This window comes from Salmo salar, chromosome 10, assembly GCF_965601325.2.
Source record: "Salmo salar chromosome 10, fSalSal1, whole genome shotgun sequence".
NCBI classification, from domain to species: domain Eukaryota; kingdom Metazoa; phylum Chordata; class Actinopteri; order Salmoniformes; family Salmonidae; genus Salmo; species Salmo salar.
Window position 1 is genome coordinate 76,011,346 of NC_138300.1, and position 20,763 is coordinate 76,032,108.

At 41.9% G+C, this 20,763-nt stretch overlaps 1 protein-coding gene and 1 non-coding gene across 3 annotated transcripts; both read left to right on the forward strand.

Moving 5' to 3' along the window:
- The first annotated feature begins 6,829 nt into the window (after positions 1 to 6,829).
- On the forward strand, positions 6,830 to 12,242 carry LOC123724551 (uncharacterized). Of its 2 annotated transcripts, none has more exons than XM_082957177.1 (4): positions 6,830 to 7,203; positions 7,736 to 8,506; positions 8,970 to 10,159; positions 11,598 to 12,242. In XM_082957177.1, the coding sequence occupies exons 2-4, from the start codon at positions 8,314 to 8,316 to the stop codon at positions 11,832 to 11,834; spliced, it is 1,620 nt and encodes a 539-aa protein (XP_082813303.1). In that variant the 5' UTR covers positions 6,830 to 7,203; positions 7,736 to 8,313; the 3' UTR covers positions 11,835 to 12,242. The 2 variants fall into 2 exon arrangements, with proteins under 2 accessions (XP_082813303.1, XP_082813304.1); XM_082957178.1 differs by having other exon boundaries at positions 9,036 to 10,159.
- LOC145858817 (small nucleolar RNA SNORA19) lies at positions 7,351 to 7,478 on the forward strand. The gene has a single exon (XR_014379296.1). It is a non-coding gene; the product is annotated as a small nucleolar RNA SNORA19 (small nucleolar RNA).
- Positions 12,243 to 20,763: the final 8,521 nt, after the last annotated feature.

The following is a 20,763-nucleotide window of genomic DNA, read 5'->3' on the forward strand; positions in this document are numbered from 1 at the left end:
GTGAAGTGCACCAGTCCCTCCTGCAGCAAAGCACCCTCACCATATGATGCTGCCACCCCCGTGTTTCAAGGTTGGGATGGTGTTCTTCGGCTTGCAAGCCTCCCCATTTTTCCTCCAAACATAACGATGGTCATTATGGCCAAACATTTCTATTTTTGTTTCATCAGACCAGTGGACATTTCTCCAAAAAGTACGATCTTTGTCCCCATGTGCAGTTGCAAACCGTCGTCTAGCTTTTTTATGGCGGTTTTGGAGCAGTGGCTTCTTCCTTGCTGAGCGACCTTTCAGGTTATGTCAATATAGGACTCCTCCAGCATCTTCATAAGTACGTTCATCTGTAGGAGACAGAACGCGTGTCCTTCCTGAGTGCAATGATGGCTGCGTGGTCCCATGGTGTTTATACTTGCGTACTATTGTTTGTACAGATAAACGTGGTACCTTCAGGCATTTGGAAATTGCTCCCAAGGATGAACCAGACTTGTAAAGGTGTCCAATTTTGTTTTCTGAGTTCTTGGCTGATTTCTTTAGATTTTTCCATGATGTCAAGCAAAGATGCACTGAGTTTGAAGGTAGGCCTTGAACTACATCCACAGGTACACCTCCAATTAACTCAAATTATGTCAATTAGCCTATCAGAAGGCTAATTGTCCATTAAAATAACGTAAAATTGATCAGAAATACAGTGTAGACATTGTTAATGTTGTAAATGACTATTGTAGCTGAATTTTTATGGAATATCTACATAGGCGTACAGAGGGCCAGGACAGGCAAGGCCCATACTATTGTGGAGGACTTAATTATTCCTGCTACCGTGGATATGGCTGGGACAATGCTGGGTGAAAAAGCCCAAAAAACTATACAGACAATGACTTCATCAAACAACACTGTTTCACGACACATCAGTGACATAGCAGGAGATGTTTTGAAACAATTACAGTTTTGCATACAAGCCAGTGAATTCTATGCGTTACAGCTGGATGAGTCAACAGACGTGGCGGGCACAGCACAGCTCCTGGTATATGTCCGTTACGTTTATGGGGGGGTCAGTTAAGGAAGACATCCTCTTCTGCAAACCAGGACAACAGGAGAGGATATTTTTAAAGTACTGGACAGCTTTGTGACATCAAATGGACTTTGGTGGTCAAGATGTGTTGGTATCTGTAGTGATGGCGCAAAAGCCATGACAGGGAGACATAGTGGAGTGGTAACGTGTGTGCAAGCAGTTGCTCCCGACGCCACTTGGTTACACTGCAGCATCCACCGAGAGACTCTTGCTGCCAAGGGAATGCCTGACAGGTTGAAATACATTTTGGACCCTACAGTGAAAATGGTTAACTTTGTTAAAGCAGGGCCCGTGAACTTATATGTATTTTCTGCATTATGCAATGATATGGGCAGCGACCATGTAACGCTTTTACAACATACAGAAGGGTGCTGGTTATCAAGGGGCAAAGTATTGACACTTTTTTTTAAATTGAGAGACTGTCACGTCCTGACCAGTAAAAGGGGTTATTTGTTATTGCAGTTTGGTCAGGGCGTGGCAGGGGGTGTTTGTTTTGTGTGGTTCGGTGTTTTTGGTTTAAGTTCTATATTTTTATTTCTGTGTTTATCAAGTTTTCTAATTCTATGTTGGATTTTTGGCAATGACCTCCAATTAGAGGCAGCTGGTTGTCATTGTCTCTAATTTGAGGCCATATTTAGTTGGGTTTGTTTTCTCTTGTGTTTTGTGGGTGGTTGTTTCTAGTATAGTCTGTGCACCTTACTGGACTGTTTTTGTCATTTGTTTTGTTTAAGTGTTTTTCCTTTAATAAAATAAGAAGATGAGCACTTTACCCGCTGCGTTTTGGTCCACTCCTTACGATGCCCTTGACAGAGACGAGCTTAAAGTTTTCTTTACTGAACATAATTTTCACTTGTCTGACCACTTGCATGATGACGAGTTTCTCACACGACTGGCCTATCTGAGTGGAGCTTTTTCTCACCTGAGTGATCTGAATCTAGGACTACAGGGACTCTCTGCAACTATATTCAATGTGCGGGACAAAATTGAGGCTATGATTAAGAAGTTGGAGCTATTCTATGTCTGTATTAACAAGGACAACACACAGGTCTTTCCATCATGGTTTGATTTTTTTGTGTGCAAATGACCTCAAGCTTACGGTCAATGGCAAATGTGATATAGCGAAGCACCTGAGTGAGTTGGGTGCGCAATTACGCAGGTACTTTCCTGAAATGGATGACACAAACAACTTGATTCGTTATCCCTTTCATGCCCTGCCTCCAGTCCACTTACCGATATCTGAACAAGAGAGCCTCATCGAAATTGCAACAAGCGGTTCTGTGAAAATTGAATTTAATCAGAAGCCACTGCCAGATTTATGGATTGGGCTGTGCACAGAGTATCCTGCCTTGGCAAATCGCGCTGTTAAGACACTGATGCCCTTTGCAACCACGCAGGGGCGGAAATCCCGGGGGGGACGGGTGGGACACGACCCCCCCATCCTGGGAAAAATATGATATGTCCCCCCCAATATATCACTGAAACATAACTATGTAATTTAAATAATATTAATAATACGCAATGAAAGCAATTGTGCTGATTATAGACACTTAATAGCGTGTTTTTAAGTTTCAAAAGATTGCGACCCCCCCACCCTTTTCCTCAAAATGGTTTGATCCACTGGCAAGGTAACAGAGGGGTCGTAGCCACTGTCTGAAAGGCACTCAATGAACGTAACTGACGTGAGGTTAATCCAGTCAATCGCGCACACACACTAGCTGAATATGCAGAGCTAGCGCGCAAATATTAACTATTAAGCTAGCTAGTACCTATTCCATTTATGTGGCCTCGTCAAAGATGGAATCTTTGCTATCGTCAATTTATTCCGAGATCAGCATGCAGATGATGTAAGTTAGTGCTTCAAAGTCCCTGTGATAAGGTTAGTGATAAACTGAAGTCCAAACTGAACAGAACTACACTCTCTTCTACCATTGTCTTAAATATATTTAATGGTCTCGTTGCAAAAGCTAAATTGTCGCAAGGGAACTTTTATTTATTTATTTTATTTAACCCGGGTAGCAAAGATTATAGCAAACACCACTGAAACTGAATTGGTGCTCGCTAGCTTTGCAAATTCAGCTATTGTTGGAAGCCAGCCAATATGAAAGAAACTATTAAAATTACAAAAGGTTGCAGCATATGTTGTGTAAATGGTGAACTCATACAGCTGTCAACTCTTGTCATTTTAATCCGTTTCACATTTGCTAGCTACCTTTTAGATCGAAGCCAAAATAGAATGATAAAAGATAAGATGATAGAAGCCCATCTCCTACTGTAAATAACCTACACACTGTGTGTGTGTGTAGCCAGCCAGCCAGGTAGAAAAATGGCAGAAAAATAAAAGACGGACAGCAGAGTATTTTTCAGTACACCAAAACGCAAAGTAAGAACCCTAGTAGCCTAATATCTCAAAGACTAGTTGATAAAATGTTCATAAGAAAGAAATGAAATTCTAATGGAAATGTTTCACAATGATGTCATTAGGCAGAGCAGGCAACAGATGGCACACAGACAGCAGAGTTGGGGACAGATATGCAGGGACAGACTGGCAGAAACAGGGAGTCTCAGGTAAGTTTGTTGAGTCTTTGTTTGGCAACATTATGAAAGGTTCTCCATTTTTTTAACTTGTAAAATAGGAACATAATTGGAAAATGCCATGGATACCCCCACTCTCAACTTAAACTGGTGACTGAACTAAGATTTGTTAAAGGCAATGGTATTGCTGTTGTGAGTAGTTGTGTAGTTTTGGGTACCGGTAGTTAGGAGTACGGCAAACACCTTATTTCTTTGGTTCCTCAATATACATTTACCATATTACAATGTAGGCTATGTGTTACAGCACTACTTTTGGTGTCCCCCTCAGGAATTGCTCTTGAGAAAATTTCATGTAATTGTCCCCCCCAAAGTTGATATCAGATTTTCGCCCCTGCAACCACGTACCTATGTGAGAGTGGATTCACGGCCCTCACTAGCATGAAAACTAAATACAGGCACAAACTGTGTGTGGAAAATGATTTAAGACTGAGACTCTCTCCAATACAACCCAACATTGCAGAGTTATCTGCATCCTTTCAAGCACACCCTTCTCATTAACCTGGTGAGTTATTCACAATTTTCGATGAACAAATAAAGTTTTATATGTAAGATGGCTATATAAAAAGAGCAAAATGATTGATTATTATAATATTATTATTTGTGCCCTGGTCCTATAAGAGCTCCTTGTCACTTCCCACAAGCTGGGTTGTGACAAAAACTCACACTAATTCTTATGTTTAATAAATGTATCGTATAGTGTGTGTGTGGCAGGCTTACAATGATGGCAAAAAACAACATTTGAGAGTGCGCTGACCCTGGTATTAGAGGGGTACGCAGCTGGAGGTTGAATGTTTTTAGGGGACTATAAAGGTTTGGGAACCACTGGTCTAGAATGTCATTTTATGCGGAAGCATTAATATTTCAATTCACTGGAACTAAGGGGCCTAGGCCGAACCATGAAAAACAGCCCCAGGCCATGATTCCTCCTCCATCAACCTTTACAGTTGGCACAATGCATTTGGGCAGGTGGCGTTCTCCTGGTATCTGCCAAACCCAGATTTGTCAGTCAGACTGCCAGATGGTGAAGCGTGATTCATCACTCCAGAGAACGCGTTTCCACTTCTCCAGAGTCCAATGGTGGCAAGCTTTACTCCAGCCTACTCTTGGCATTGCGCATGGCAATCTTAGGCTTGTGTGCAGTTGCTCGGCCATGGAAACCCAATTGGCTGTCCCGTTCTGAGAGCTTGTGTGGCCTAAACTTTGCAGCTGAGCCGTTGTTGGTCCTTGACCTTTCCACTTCACAATAACAGTTGACTGGGGCAGCTCTAGGAGGGCAGAAATTTTACGAACTGACATGTTCGGAAAGATGGCATCCTATGCTGTACCACGTTGAAAGTCACTGAGCTCTGGGCCTCCCGAGTGGCACAGCGGTCTAAGGCACTGCGTCGCAGGCCGTGACCGAGAGACGCATGAGGTGGCGCGCAATTGGCCCAGCATGTTCCAGGTTAGGGGAGGGTATGGCCCGATAGGATGTCATTGTCCCATCATGCTCTAGCGACTATGTGTGGCGGGCCGGGCAATGGCACGCTGACTTTGGTTGCCAGCTGTACGGTGTTTCCTCCGGCACATTGGTGCGACTGGCTTCCGGGTTAAGCGAGCAGTGTGTCAAGAAGCAGTGCGGCTTGGCGGTGTCGTGTTTCGGAGAATGCATGACCTTAACCTCTCCCGAATCTGTACGGGAGTTGCAGCGATGAGATAAGCCTCGACCAACCTCGTTTTAGAGAATATGGCAGTACACAATCACAGACCACTTGGGCAAATTGGGCAAATTCTCTAAAACGAGGTTAGACGAGGCTTATGGTAGAGAATTAAACATTCAATTCTCTGGCAACAGCTCTGATGGACATTCCTGCTGTCAGCATACCAATTGCACACTCCCTCAAAACTTGAGACATCTGTGGCATTGTGTTGTGTGACAAACTGAACATTTTAGACTAGCCTTTTATTGTCCCCAGCACACGGTGCACCTGTGTAATGTTCATGCTGTTTAATCAGCTTCTTGATATGCCACACCTGTCAGGTGGATGGATTATCTTGGACGGGCGGCAGGTAGCCTAGTGGTTAGTGCGTTGGGAAAGTAACCGAAAGGTACACAATCACAGACCACCTGTATCGTGTGGGTGAGCGGTTTTCTGATGTCAACGTTGTGAACAGAGTGCCCCATGGTGGCGATGGGGTTATGGTATGGGCAGACATAAGCTACGGACAACGGACAAAATTGCATTTTATCGATGGCAATTTGAATAAACAGATACTGTGACGAGATCCTGAGGCCCATTGTCGTGCTATTCATCCGTCACCATCACATTTTACATTACATTTTAGTCATTTAGCAGACGCTCTTATCCAGAGCGACTTACAGTAGTGAATGCATACATTTCATACATTTTTTTTTCTCCGTACTGGTCCACCGTGGGAATCGAACCCACACCCTGGCGTTGCAAATACCATGCTCTACCAACTGAGCCACACGGGACCAGAGAAGAATGGCAGAAACTCCCCAAATACATGTGCGCCAAGCTTGTAGCGTTATACCCAAGAAGACTCGAGGCTGTAATCGCTGCAAAAGGTGCTTCAACAAAGTACTGAGTAAAGGGTCTGAATACTTTAGTAAATGTATTATTTCATTTTTTATTTTTAATAATTAATATAATTAATTAATCACCTTATGTTTCAGCATGATAATGCACAGCCCCATGTCGCAAGTCTCTGTTCCCAATTCCAGGAAGCTGAAAATGTCGCAGTTCTTCCATGGCCTGCATACTCACCAGACATGTCACCCACTGAGCATGTTTAGGATGCTCTGGATCAACGTTGATTGTGGAACACGCTGTCGTACAGTGTGTTCCAGTTCCCACCAATATCCAGGAACTTGGCACAGACATTGAAGAGGAGTAGGACAACATTCCACAGGCCACAATCAACAGCCCGATCAACTCTATGCAAAGGAGATGTGTCGCGCTGCATGAGGCAAATGGTGGTCACACCAGATACTGACTGGTTTTCTAATCCACGCCCCTAGCTTTTTTTAAGGTATCTGTGACCAGCACATGCATATCTGTATTCCCAGTCATGTGAAATCAATAGATTAGGGCCTACTGAATTCATTTCAAATGACTGATTCCCTCATATGAACTGTAACTATATAAAATCATTGAAATTGTTGCATGTTGCGTTTTATATTTTTGTTCAGTATATTTACATCTGAAGGCCGAAGTGACCCCTATCGCACAATCGTCAAAAGTAGGCCGACCGATGTAAACACGTTTTTGTCTCTCACAAGATGTGTTAAGTTTTGAGCCATATCAGGGACAGCACTCTCCTGTCTGGGTCTGGTGTTTTTGTACTGCATGTAGGTTTGAGTCATGTGCGCACTCTTTAAGAATAGCTTGTTAAGCTACTTTGTTTCTAGAGATGCTAATATCTGTACCCCTGTTTTTTTTGCAGGACAAAGATGCCAAGTTCCGCCTGATTCTCACCGAGAGCAGGATCCACAGACTGGCCCGTTACTACAAGACCAAGAGAGTACTTGCTCCCAACTGGAAGTAGTATGTACCAGTAAACACAATTACTGATCTTTTGTATGGCAAACATAGTCTGCCATACTTAATTAAGCTCAAATTGCTTCATAACATGCCCATTATATTACTGTACCAGACCTCTGTCTATGCCATTTCATTTGGTCGCTATGACTCCTGCACAACTCATTGTCCTGCTCTTTGTCCTGTAAGAGCTGAGATATTTCTGTTGTGACAGGGGAATGCTGGAGGTCAATTATCAGAGTGGCTGCACTGCCAACTCTGCCAGTCCCCTTCATATAGCACTGTATTATACACTCTAACCATGGTTTAGTTCCGGGTTGTCTGATCTTGGGTCAAATATAACCAATTCGAATGTGAATCATTATTATTATTATTTTTTTTTATGTTGAAGTGGGGTGCCCTGATTTGTGTTGTAAATTGAAATGGAAAGCAGTTGTTTGTATTCTCTTCATGGTTGGCTAGGTGGTTCACTTTTGGTTTGTGAGAGTATTATTGCGTTTTCCTGTCTCTAATCATTTCCTTTTTGTTTCTTCTACAGCGAGTCCTCGACAGCTTCTGCTTTGGTGGCATAATCATCATCACGTTTTGGATTAATAAATAATTGGGATTCAGATATTTATTTGTCTTGTATTTATTTAATGAGGCATAATATGGATATATAGTGGCAGCTTCTATTTGTGTTATTGTGATGTCATACGTTTATTTTTCGACTGAACTAAAGAGGCAACCATGGAGAATTTCCGGGAACTTTCCATGCACTTCCCATGCACTTTCCCTGCGTCACTGAGTCACGTGAGTGGAGGGAGAGTTTACAATGAGGAGGCGGTACTTGGATGTGACTGACGCGTACCTTGTCCAATCACAGCATGATATGACGACGCGAACTTGTTTATTTAAGGGTAGTGTCGTCGCGGTCGTTCGACATTCACTCTACTACAACAACACAACTGAAAATATGCCTGCACTACTAGTCAACGTTTGAGATATTTTATATACGTAGAAAGTAATACTTCAGGGGAAAATGAAGCCTTTTCATACAGTACGACAACTGACGAGGGCGAGTAATCTAGTTGTTTTCGACGAGCGATATCAGAATACGTGAGGATAATTCTTCGAATGATAGACATGGCTCGAGTTAAAATGGCCTCAAGTGGCATCAATTCTTCTACGACTAGTTCTCATCGACCTGCGATGGACAGTTTTGGCGTCGGTGGTATGGCACTCCTACGGTGGATCATGCATATACGGACCATACTGTGGGAACAACTTCGTTTGTTGGTCCATGTCATTTACTACAGTTTCTTGTCAGGTACAGTAACGTTCATTTCCATGTGTAACTCTGTGTTGTATGTGTCGAACTGCTTTGCTTTATCTTGGCCAGGTCGCAGTTGCAAATGAGAACTTTTTCTCAACTAGTATATCTGGTTAAATAAAATACATTTTTTTATACAGAAACCTCACTTCATTTTGTATGTGTGGGGGAATGTGGCCCTGGTCGCACGGATTGTAACTTGTTTTGACCTGGTACCGTAAAACTGGCGACTAACAATATAACAAGTTCATTAATGTCCTTATTTTATAAAACATTTGGAGGGGAGAATGGGTTGGTAGGCTAGTTATTGTCCAAATAACAATACCGGACATAGAACCACTCAACAATTTGTTTGTACATTGTTTAATCCATACAGTCTATGGGTTAATCAGGTAAAAAGAGGGACTTTTGGGCAAATTTATATGGGTAACCTAACCTATTGTTCTTTTTCTTTCAACAGTTTTCCATATGTTCAGGTTTGAAGTTCACCTAAGAATCAACTCTGTCTCTGGAAATTCCCACACAGGGTCCTTTCTGTCCAGCCTGCAGGCTGAGGCGATGTGTTGCGGATTGGTGGACGACTTTGTGTCCCGTGCCAGGATGGATAGCGATTATGGACTTTACCTTGGACACCACCCCAGCTGTAAAATGGGCTTTCCAGGTGACTGTAACCTGTTAGTGTGCAGCACTCACAGGAGTTCCAGCTTGGATGAAACGTGTCGCAAGGAGAAAGCGTTTGACTTCAAAACCAAACATGACAACCCCGAAGAGGATCTGAGTGCTTACTGGGGTAAAGAGGATGACCGAAACATGGGAGCGTTTGACAGTGAGGACAGTAAAGGCCAGGGACTCCCGAAGGGCATCTTCAGCGACCCTTACAACCCCTTCTCTTTCCCCCCCTGCAATTCAAGCTGCTCCAATATGGGGGAAACAAAAAATGACGATCAAGTTGGCGGCGGCCTCGACTGTAACTTGTCAGGCCGGCCGGGTGAAGAACTTCAAGAGACCCTCGGTGGCTTGAACATCTGGACCAGTCGTTCAGATAGCGAAAGCAGCTGGGGGAGTTCTGATGGTTCGTGCGCAGACCTGGACGAAGAGGAGAGCAAGAGGCTCTGGGAGCTCTTCACCAGCCCCATCGACCCATACAACCCCCTGTGTTTCACGGCATCTGTAGCCAGCTCAGTCCCTCACACAGACAAAACGCTTACACAGTCCCAGGAGGCTGAAAGGGCCTCATGTTCTTCTGACACTGTTGACAGCGAGACCCCTGGCCCTTCCTCCTCTGAGGATGACACAGAGGAGCAGCTATGGAGGTCCCGCTCCCAAAATGAAGACCCTTACCACCCTCTGAACTTCCGTGCCTGCCTCCAGAGCTCCCCTACAACCACAGAGCCACCTGCCTTCAGCACTGGAGACCCACTCACCCCACAGACCTGCCCCACACAGACACCACCCGGCCAGGGTAAACAGAGGGACGTTGTGGCCAAAAGCCTCCAAACAACCAGGCACACACAGCCTTGTCTACCGAAGAGACCGCTAAAGCAGCATTACCACCCAGCTACTACACTAGTGCCCTGGAGGAGACCTGAAGCTAAAGTAACAGGAGGACAAGGACAACCTCAGGAGAAGTTCAACCACCCTCTGAAAAAGGTTATTAGTTTTCCATGTTCTACATCCCTCAGTCTATAGTTCTAGATTTACCACCTTAAAAATGATATGTCTATCACATCGCCCATATAAAAATGTGCAAGTAAACATGATGTACTATTAATAGCTCAAGTTTACATATTGGCTAAACATGAACAAACAAGACATCCAGTTCATAATACTTGAATATTAGGAACTGAATATTAGTAAGGGGGAACCACTTATTTACTCAGAAATACAAAACAAATATATAAAAAGGTAATGGGTGATTCCACACTAGCGGGAGCGCAAATATTTTTCTGGAATTCTAGATTGTTTTGGCAATTTTCACAAACTTAATTGGGTGAGAAAGGATGTTTGATATGCTTCCATTTGTATCACAAACTGTTTTTGAGAGAATCATGAGAGGCCATTTTTAGACTTATACATGCCTCCTTTAAGACCTGTGAACCGACAACATCTTGGTGTCATTATAGTATCAGTATAGTGAGCTCTCAAATATGGATTATGTCTAGATTCTGAGAAGAAAAATCACATTAATTTATTCAACATTAAATATGAATCTGTTACACTATTTTGAGTTAGCTAACATTTGACATTGTTTAGAACAATATTCTCTTTAAACATGTCAAATTTCCAGAGTGGGTTCTCTGGTACTTCTTAATGATATAATCCATTTTATACATAGAAAGTGAAGTTATAGGTCATTAACCAATCACAGACCTCCTTTAGGATTGCGACTTCAGCAAATCACCAGCAGATGGAGTTCCATTTCAATCCATTTACCACTCACTGTGTTTGTTGGTGATGCTCATAAAATGTATCATAACTTCAGCATTAGCAGAGAGCCCCTTCTGGAAATATGATGTACTTGTAGAGTATATTGTTCCAAACGATTCTTAAAATGAACAAAATAAAAGGGGTAGTTTTGAGATTAATATTTTTAATGTTGAATAAATGTCAACCATTGTATTTCAGAATCCAGACATACTCCATATTTTAGAGCACACTATGGAGCATAATGCCACCACGATGTCTGTATTAAGTACAGATTGTTTGGGATACAAATGTAAAAAGCATGTTAAACAGCCTTCCTCCCAAATGAAGTTTCCATGTGAGAATTGCCAGAACAATCTGAGTTACCAAAAATATATTTCCTGCTAGTGTGGAATCACCCTAATATAACTTGTAGTATAGTTGATGGTGAGGTCAGTCAATGACTCATCTACCTCGTACACAGCGTAGGCTTACTTGTGTGCTTCCCCAAGCCCTTGTTTATTGTTGTTGCTAAGCAAGAGGTTGTAATGACTAAACCTGTCATGTGATACAAGAGTCATGAGTCAGCGGAGATTTCACTTCCAGTTAATGTTGCGTGACTGTCTCCCAACACTGCAGTCAAATGCTCTCATCTGACACGTGTGTACCTGTTTGTGTATTTTAGGTGCGGTTCTCACCACTTGTCCAGGTCCATGTGATGCATACTTGGCCCTTTGCCCGGCAGATGTCTCGCAAAGGACCATGGGAGGAATTAGCCCGTGATAGAGACCGGTTCCGAAAGAGGATCCAGGAAACAGAGCAGGCCATTGGCTACTGCTTCAGTCAATCACACAGAGACACGATTCGGGCAAATTTGCTAAGCACTTCAACATCAGCCGTGCCACTGGTCCATGAGCTCTAAACATAAATGTTTTACCCTACCTTCCTAATGAGAACTTTTGATTGGTTGCAATGCGACATATGGTTTTAGGTCAATTATAATGAAAAGATGGTGGTCCTAGGCCAATAGGATTTGGCATCAAATTCTACCTGCACTGTACCTCAACACTGTTGCACTGATTTTTATATTGAATATAGTTATTAACCTCAACATTAATGTATGTAATGTTCTTTTGTATGCCTTACTGACTGACCCAGCAATGTAATTTATTAATGCCCTATGGAGCTTGTTTAAAATGTTTGAATTTGTACCAGTTTGAAATGTTTATCTTAATCCAGATAAGTGGTGTATTTAGAACTAGAATAATTTATTAACAGATGGTATTTGTGATCATACTATAGTTAATAAACATCCTGTTTGACACCATAACTATGAGGGTCTGTAATTCATCTTTGGATAAGGAAAACCCATAACTAAACATCCACTTTTTAAATTGAAATAACTTGAATCAGAATAAAACTTCAGTTGGTGTGATTATTTTAGTGGGAGGTATACTTTGACCCTTCTGTTTGAGGTTGACCAAACCTATATCTGTCACCATAGATACACAGAAGTCGGATCGTGTCAATAACTTGAATGCGTAATGTGTCACATCTATATTTAATGCCTTTTGTGGGCACAGCTGTTCCATGTAAAGGCAAAAGGCTTTCTGTTTCAGATTGTGACATGCCTACAAAGCAGGGAGGGTGTGGTCATCTGGGGAGTGTTCAGTGGAGTGAAAGTTCACAACGCAGCAGATAGGAATGTAATGGATAGAGCTGACATGAGTCCATTAATCTTCACAATATCAGGCTGTCAGTATTTTCTGTATAATCTTGCAGAAAAGTCCCTTAATTCACTTCAATATTCACCTATTTTCACACTATGCCTCTTAGGTTGTGTTTACACAAGCAGTCCAATTCTGATATTTTTTTTCTACTAATTGGTCATTTGATCAATCGCAGATCTTTTCACATCAGACCAATTAGTGAAAAAAAAACTGAATTGGGCTGCCTGTGTAAACACAGCCTAAGGGGCATAGGTGAAAATAGGAAGGCAACTAGGTTTATGATGTGGAGAATAAACAGCCTCCCTCAGAGAGACTGTACTGCAAGGGATCCCCCTTAGATGCAGTTCTGCTGAGACGCTTTTAAGGAGAACACAGATCCATTAGAGGATAGGTTTAACTGGTATGTCACTAATGAATGGTGAATTCAATTCTACAATACCATAACTCAACTAATGATTTAAATTAGCCTTTTATCTGCTGCTGTGGGGAGGTAATATTTATGGTAGCTGATGGTGATGAAGATACACTACATGGCCAAAGTTATGTGGACACCCACTCGTCGAACATCTCATTCCAAAATCATGGGCATTAATATGGAGTTGGTCCCCCCTTTGCTGCTATAACAGCCTCTACTCTTCTGGGAAGGCTTTCCATGAGATGTCGGAACATTGCTGCGGGGACTTCCTTCTAGTCAGCCACCAGAGCGTTAGTGAGGTCGGGCACTGATGTTGGGCGATTAGGCCTGGCTCGCAGTCGGCGTTCCAATCCCTCCCAAAGCTGTGCGATGGGGCTGAGGTTAGGGCTTTGTGCAGGCCAGTCAAGTTCTTCCAAACCGATCTTGACAAACCATTTCTGTATGGACCTCGCTTTGTGCATGGGGGCATTGATATGCTGTAACAGGAAGGGGCCTTCCCCAAACTGTTGCCACAAATTTGGAAGCACAGAATCGTCTAGAAGAGGTATTCCCAATCTGGGGTATGCCAAATAAAAATGTGATCCACATTTTTTTTTTATATATAGATATACAGTTGAAGTCGGAACTTTACATACACCTTAGCCAAATACATTTAAACTCAGTTTTCACAATTCCTGACATTTAATCCTCGTAAAAATTCCCTGTTTTAGGTCAGTTAGGATCACTACTTTATTTTTTTTTGTAACAATATTTTTTATTGGAGTTTCACAATTTTCACCCATATTAAGAGATACAAGGACAAGGCAAAAAAAAAACAGCACTCACTTACACATATCCGTATGTATGCACGCACGTACACACACACACACACCATTTTCCTCACCCCGCTCAGCGCTTCTCTCACCCCATCCCCCTCATTGCGTCTCTCAATACATACATTTTAAACAAACATAAACAGAAAAAATGTAATTAAATTAAAAAAAGCTCAGTTTAACCAAGAAGTTGGGTTCCCCACATTGACCGTACAGTGTAATTCTGAAATACATAGATCACCATTCTAAGAGAATCCCTGCAGCATAATAGCTGATACTTCAGGTTCTAGGTAATATAGGTAAGGTTCCCATACTTTGTAGAACTGATCTGTCTTAGAATGCAATGTACATGTCAGATATTCCAGCTGGCACCCATTCAAATAGTATCTTATGCCAATCTTTAATAGAGGGAACCTTATCACTAATCCACTGTAAAAGTATGTTTTTCCTCGCTGCGAAGGTGAGGATGTTGTAAAGCCTCCTCTTACCCACAGAAGTAACATGCCTACTAGGGAGACCTAACAGTAGAGAAACTGGGTCCAATTCTAGATCGACCCCTAGGATCTTTTCAATTTCTTGCAGAACACCAGACCAATATCTTTGTATTTTGGTACATGACCATAAACAATGTGTTAGGGTGCCTGTATCAGTTTTACATTTAAGACATTGAGGAGAAGAGGAAGAGGAGCTAAAAGCATGTCTGCGGTTTGGGGATATATGCAATCTGTGTATTATTCTTAATTGAATTGCTCTAGTATGATTACATATAGATATTGTTTTTGCATATTTCCAAATGTCCTCCCACATCTCTTCGTCAATAGTAACAGACAGTTCTTTCTCCCACACTTGTTTCACCCTCTGTGTGTCGACAGCGGAAAAGGACCTTAAAGCATCATAAAACAGACTTACAGACATTTTTCTTTGTGGGAAAAAATGCATTCTTTCAATGACAGACATATCAGGGTTGCCAATTAAGGTGGTGCTCTTCAGAATATAATGTCTTACTTGTAGGAAATGGAAAAAGTCCTGCTTTGGGAGTTGATATTTCTCGACCATCTGCTCAAATGACAATAAAATCTTATCCGCAAATAAGTCATTTAGTCTGCGTATGCCCTTATTAAGCCAAACGTTAAAGCCAGCATCCAGCAATCCTGGGACAAAATCTGGGTTGTTAAGAATTGGGGTAAGAGCAGAGGTTAGTTTGGACCTTCCCAGGAAACGTTGAACTGACCTCCATACTTTGAGTGTGTTAAGTGTAATGGGGTTGTTACAGTGATCTTTTACAGACTTGAAACTTGTGAAAAATAAAAGATCCTGTAAAGGGTATTTCGAAAGAGAAGTCTCAATGTATAACCAAATAGAGGAGTCATCATTTGTGATCCAGTCTGAAATATAACATAGGTGGGCACACCACTGATAGAACCTGATATTGGGCAGATCCAAGCCACCCATAGAACTTGGCAGCTTCAATATTGCCATCTTAAGTCTTGACTTGCGTTTACTCCATATAAAGGAACTTAGCCATCCATTTACATCCTTTATTACCTTATTGGAGAGTAATACTGGGATCATTTGGATTGGATAAAGTAGCCTAGGTAAAATGTTCATTTTCAAGAGGGATATTCTACCCAACCATGAAATCGGAAGAGAGTTCCAGCGCTCCAGATCCTGTCTTATTGTGTCAAACAAGGGAACAAAATTGGCTTTGTACATTTGTTGGAATTTAGGAGTTACAAATATACCCAGATACGTAAAACCTGAGGGAGACCATTTAAAAGGGAAGGGGGGAGAAGTATTAGGTACAGAGTGAAGGTTACCAAGTGGCATAGCCTCTGATTTAGTTAAGTTAATCTTGTAGCCTGAGAATTCACTGAATAACTCTATAATATTAATAAGAGATGTGATTGAAGACTCGGGATTAGAAATGAATATCAGGACATCATCAGCATACAAGCTTATTTTATGGTGAACATCACCAATGAGCAGCCCCTGTATAGCAGGCGTTACCCTGATGGCCTCGGCCAGTGGTTCCATAACGAGTGCAAATAGGAGGGGGGACAAAGGACAGCCCTGTCTGGTACCTCTGTGTATAGAGAAGCTATTTGACCTTAGTCTATTAGTAAGGACAGCAGCCTGAGGATCTTCATATAAAACTTTCACCCATTTTATAAAGTTGTCCCCCAGACCAAATTTATTTAGAGCAAAGAATAGGTAAGACCACTCCACACGATCAAATGCTTTCTCAGCATCTAGGGAGAGCACAAGACCATCCATAGCACTTCGTTGGTAGACTTGAATTACATTAAGAAGCCGTCTGACATTGTTACATGACCTACGGCCCTTAATGAAGCCAGTTTGGTCTCCTTTCACAATTAGTGGCAGTGAGTCCTCTAATCTTGTGGCTAGAATTTTAGAAAGCAATTTTCTATCCACATTCAGAAGGGAAATTGGTCTGTACGAGGAACAAGACTCCGGACATTTTCCCTTTTTGAGAATAAGTGATATGTTGGCTTCTCGCAGCGTTTGGGGAAGCTGGTCATTTGAAAATGAGTGGTTAAACATATCACGCAATGGCTCAAGGATCAGGCCATGGAACTCTTTATAGAACTCACTACAAAACCCGTCCGGTCCTGGGGCCTTACCATTTTGCAGATTCTTAATTGCGGACATTATCTCTTTCTCAGTAATAGGGGCATTAAGGAGAGACCTCTGTTCTTCGGAGATAGTAGGGAGCTCAATCTTAGAAAATAAGTTCTCCATTAACTTGGGTGCGTCATTTGGCAGTTCTGAGGCATAAAGATTTGCATAAAATTTCTTAAATGAGTCATTTATCAATTTATTTTCATATAAATGATTGCCATCAGAATCAGTAATAGCCGCAATTGACTGTGAGTCAGCTCTCTTTTTAGCTAGGTACGCCAAGTACTTTCCTGGCTTATCGCCATGTTCATATAGCTTTTGCTTGACAAATCTCATTTTCTATTCAGCGTCCTGTGTTAGGAGAGAGTCCAACGTTGATCTAAGGACTGATATTTCCTTTAATAGGGCAGGAGTGGGAGTTTTAATGTAGTCCTTCTCTTTAGTTCCTAATTCACCCTCTAGTGTTTTTTTGCTTTTCACGCTTTTTCCGCCTCTTAGTGGCTGCGTATGACATAATCAGACCCCTGGCGTACGCCTTGCAGGTTTCCCAAAGGAGTGAGGGGTTATCTGTTGATTGAGAGTTAATAGAGAAAAATGCTTTAAACTCTGTAATAAAATATGATGTGAATGTATGGTCTTTAAGAATGGTTATATTCAACCTCCAATGTCTTGCCTGATTGAATGCCCCGTTGAGTTTTATGTCCAGGATCACCTCCGCATGATCAGATATGACTATGCTTCCTATCCTAGCGGATAAAACAGACTGCAGCGACGTCCTGGGCATAAAAAAGTAATCTATTCTAGTCTGACATCCATGAGGTGCAGAGAAAAAAGTGAACTCTCTGTTGGAGGGATGAAAAGCTCTCCAAACATCAGCATACCCCAGATCATCACAAATAGCTGTAAGTGACTTAGCTTGAGGAGAGAGTGAGGCTATACCACTGGGAAACTTATCAATAAGGGGGTTCAACAAACAATTAAAATCTCCTCCAACCACTGCAATTATAACAAAGCGACCCAATTTATCTTTCACACACTTCAAGACCTTAAAACCTCTTGGGGCTAGGTGGGACGCTAGCGTGCCACCCGTGGTGCACTCCATCAACAGCAGGTGCATTTCAAGAGCGGCAAATTTGAATCCAAATAAATGTCAAAATTCAAATTTTTCAAAAATACAACTATTTTACTCCATTTGAAAGATAAACATCTCCTTAATCTAACCACGTTTTACGATTTCAAAAAGGTTTTACGGCGAAAGCATAAATTTAGAGTATGTTAGGACAGTACATTTACAAGAGTTGTGTGTAATGTTTTGTCAAGTCAAAGACAGGGTCACCAAAACCATAAAACCAGCTAAAATGATGCACTAACCTTTTACAATCTCCATCAGATGACACTCCTAGGACATTATGTTAGACAATGCATGCATTTTTAGTTCTATCAAGTTCATATTTATATCCAAAAACAGCGTTTTACTATGGCATTGATGTTGAGGAAATCGTTTCCCTCCAATAACCGGCAGTCAAGTCAGCGTCATAAATTAAATAATTAAAATTAGAAAACATTGGTAAAATATTATATTGTCATTTAAAGAATTATAGATTTACATCTCTTGAACGCAATCAACTTGCCAGATTTAAAAATAACCTTACTGGGAAATCACACTTTGCAATAATCTGAGCACTGCGCCCAGAAAAATACGCGTTGCGATACAGACTAGACGTCATGTTGGGGAGATCTAAAATCGAAAATACTATGTAAATAATCCATTACCTTTGATTCTCTTCATCAGATGTCACTTCCAGGTATCACAGGTCCATAACGAATGTAGTTTTGTTCAAAAAAGCTCATCATTTATGTCCAAAAATCTCCGTCTCGTTAGCACATGATGTAAGCCAGCCGGACTTCTCGTCATGAACGAGGGGAAAAAATATATTTCCGTTCGTTCAAACATGTCAAACGTTGTATAGCATAAATCATTAGGGCCTTTTTTAACCAGAACATGAATAATATTCAAGGTGGACGAATGCATACTCTTTTATAACGTATTGGAACGAGGGTACCCAACATGAACTCGCGCGCCAGGTGTCTAATGGGACGTCATCGTTCCATGGCTCTTGTTCGGTCAGATCTCCCTCCAGAAGACTCAAAACACTTTGTAAAGGCTGGTGACATCTAGTGGAAGCAATAGGAAGTGCCAAAATATTCCTAAGCCCCTGTGTTTTTCAATGGGATAGGTTTAAAGTCAATACAACACATCAGGTATCCACTTCCTGTCAGAAAATGTCTCAGGGTTTTGCCTGCCAAATGAGTTCTGTTATACTCACAGACACCATTCAAACAGTTTTAGAAACTTTAGAGTGTTTTCTATCCATATATAATAAGTATATGCATATTCTAGTTACTGGGTAGAATTAGTAACCAGATTAAATCGGGTACATTTTTTTTATCCAGACGTGCAAATGCTGCCCCCTAGACCCAACAGGTTAAGTGGTAGGTTCTTTTTCACAAGAATTGCTACACCTCTACTTCTGGATGTAAATGATGAGAAAAACACTTGACCAAACCCCCCTTGTTGTAATTTCAGATGCTCCTTATCATTCAAATGAGTTTCTTGCAACAGGGCAATATCAATATTTTCTTTTTTCATGATCAGATTAAAATAAAATAAAACGTTATCCAATGCTGCGGAGGTGCAGCTTAAGGTTATTTACCCGAGAGAGTCAATAAACGCAGCAGCCTCTTCAGATGTGTAGAGTTTTTTTAGGCGATTCGTTGACCATAATCTTCAATGTGGCCGGGTACAGCAGTGCGTAGTCCATCTTCATTCTCTTGAGTCGAGCCTTCACCTCATCAAACGCTTTGCGCCTTCGTACAACCGCTGTGGAATAATCATTGAAGAATGAGACCTTTGGACCTTTACGTTGACTACCGTCAGAACCGATGTTTCTAGCCGCATCCATGACGCGCTGCTTGTCGGTAAAGTTGTGGAACTTTATAACCACTGGCCGTGGGCGCTGATTGGGACCGGGTATCGGTGCTTGAGAGCGATGTGCTCTGTCTAGCTTCACACGACCAGCCTTAGTGTCCATTTGTAGGTAGCCAGGGATCCATTCCTCAAAAATGTTTACTGAACGTGTCCCTTCAGAATTTTCCGGGAGTCCCACAACACGGATGTTGCATCTGCGTCCTCGATTATCCAAGTCGTCAATGTGCTCCGCCATTTCGCGCGCCTGTTTCTCAAGTGCTTTTGTCTTAGTGTCCATGGATGTAGTTGAAGTTTCCACAGTAGCAATTCTTCCTTCCGCCTCATCAACACGTTTGACAACCCTCTGTAGTTCAGCCGAATGGCCTGCTATTGCTTCCAGGACCGTTCTTATCTTAACATCGATCACTTTAGTAATGTTATCCGTCATCCTTTGAATCACCAGGTCCATTGTGCCTGGATCCGCAATGTTGTTAGCTTCGCTAACGTTAGCTAGCTCCTCCTGCACGTCTACAGGGATGGCGGATTTGGTTGACTTCTTAGTAGTTCTGTTGGGCATGTTGTCGGAGATTTTTGAGAAATAGTCGCCAAGACTCATTGTAGGGTAACTTATTTAGCCAATTCTACCACTTTTTCAAGCTAGGAGATTAATGTAAGAATATACATTTACGAATACCGCGTGAGCTCGCTGAAACACCGTGTTCTCTCTACGGCGCCATTTTGTTCCCCCACTACTTTATTTTAAGAATGTGAAATGTCAGAATAATAGTGGCGAAAATGATTTATTTCAGCTTGTATTTCTTTCATCACATCCCCAGTGGGTAAGAAGTTTACATACACTTAATTAGTATTTGGTAGCATTAGCTTTAAATTGTTTAACTTGGGTCAAACTCTTCAGCTAGCCTTCCACAAGCTTCCCACAATAAGTTGGGTGAATTTGGCCCATTCCTCCTGACATAGCTGGTGTAACTGAGTCAGGTTTGTAGGCCTCCTTGCTCGCACACGCCTTTTCAGTTCTGCCCACAAATTTTCTATAGGATTGAGGTCAGGGCTTTGTGGTGGCCACTCCAATACCTTGACTTTGTTGTCCTTAAGCCATTTTGCCACAACTTTGGAAGTATGCTTGGGATCATTGTCCATTTGGAAGAAAGCACCCTCACAATATGATGCTGCCACCCCCGTGTTTCAAGGTTGGGATGGTGTTCTTCGGCTTGCAAGCCTCCCCATTTTTCCTCCAAATATAACGATGGTCATTATGGCCAAACATT

Coding starts and splice junctions, on each gene's coding strand:
- LOC123724551 (XM_082957177.1), top strand. CDS start 8,314: ATGATAGACATGGCTCGAGTTAAAATGGCCTCAAGTGGCATCAATTCT. Junction 8,507..8,969: donor TTACTACAGTTTCTTGTCAG/GTACAGTAACGT, acceptor TTCTTTCAACAG/TTTTCCATATGTTCAGGTTT. Junction 10,160..11,597: donor TCAACCACCCTCTGAAAAAG/GTTATTAGTTTT, acceptor TGTGTATTTTAG/GTGCGGTTCTCACCACTTGT.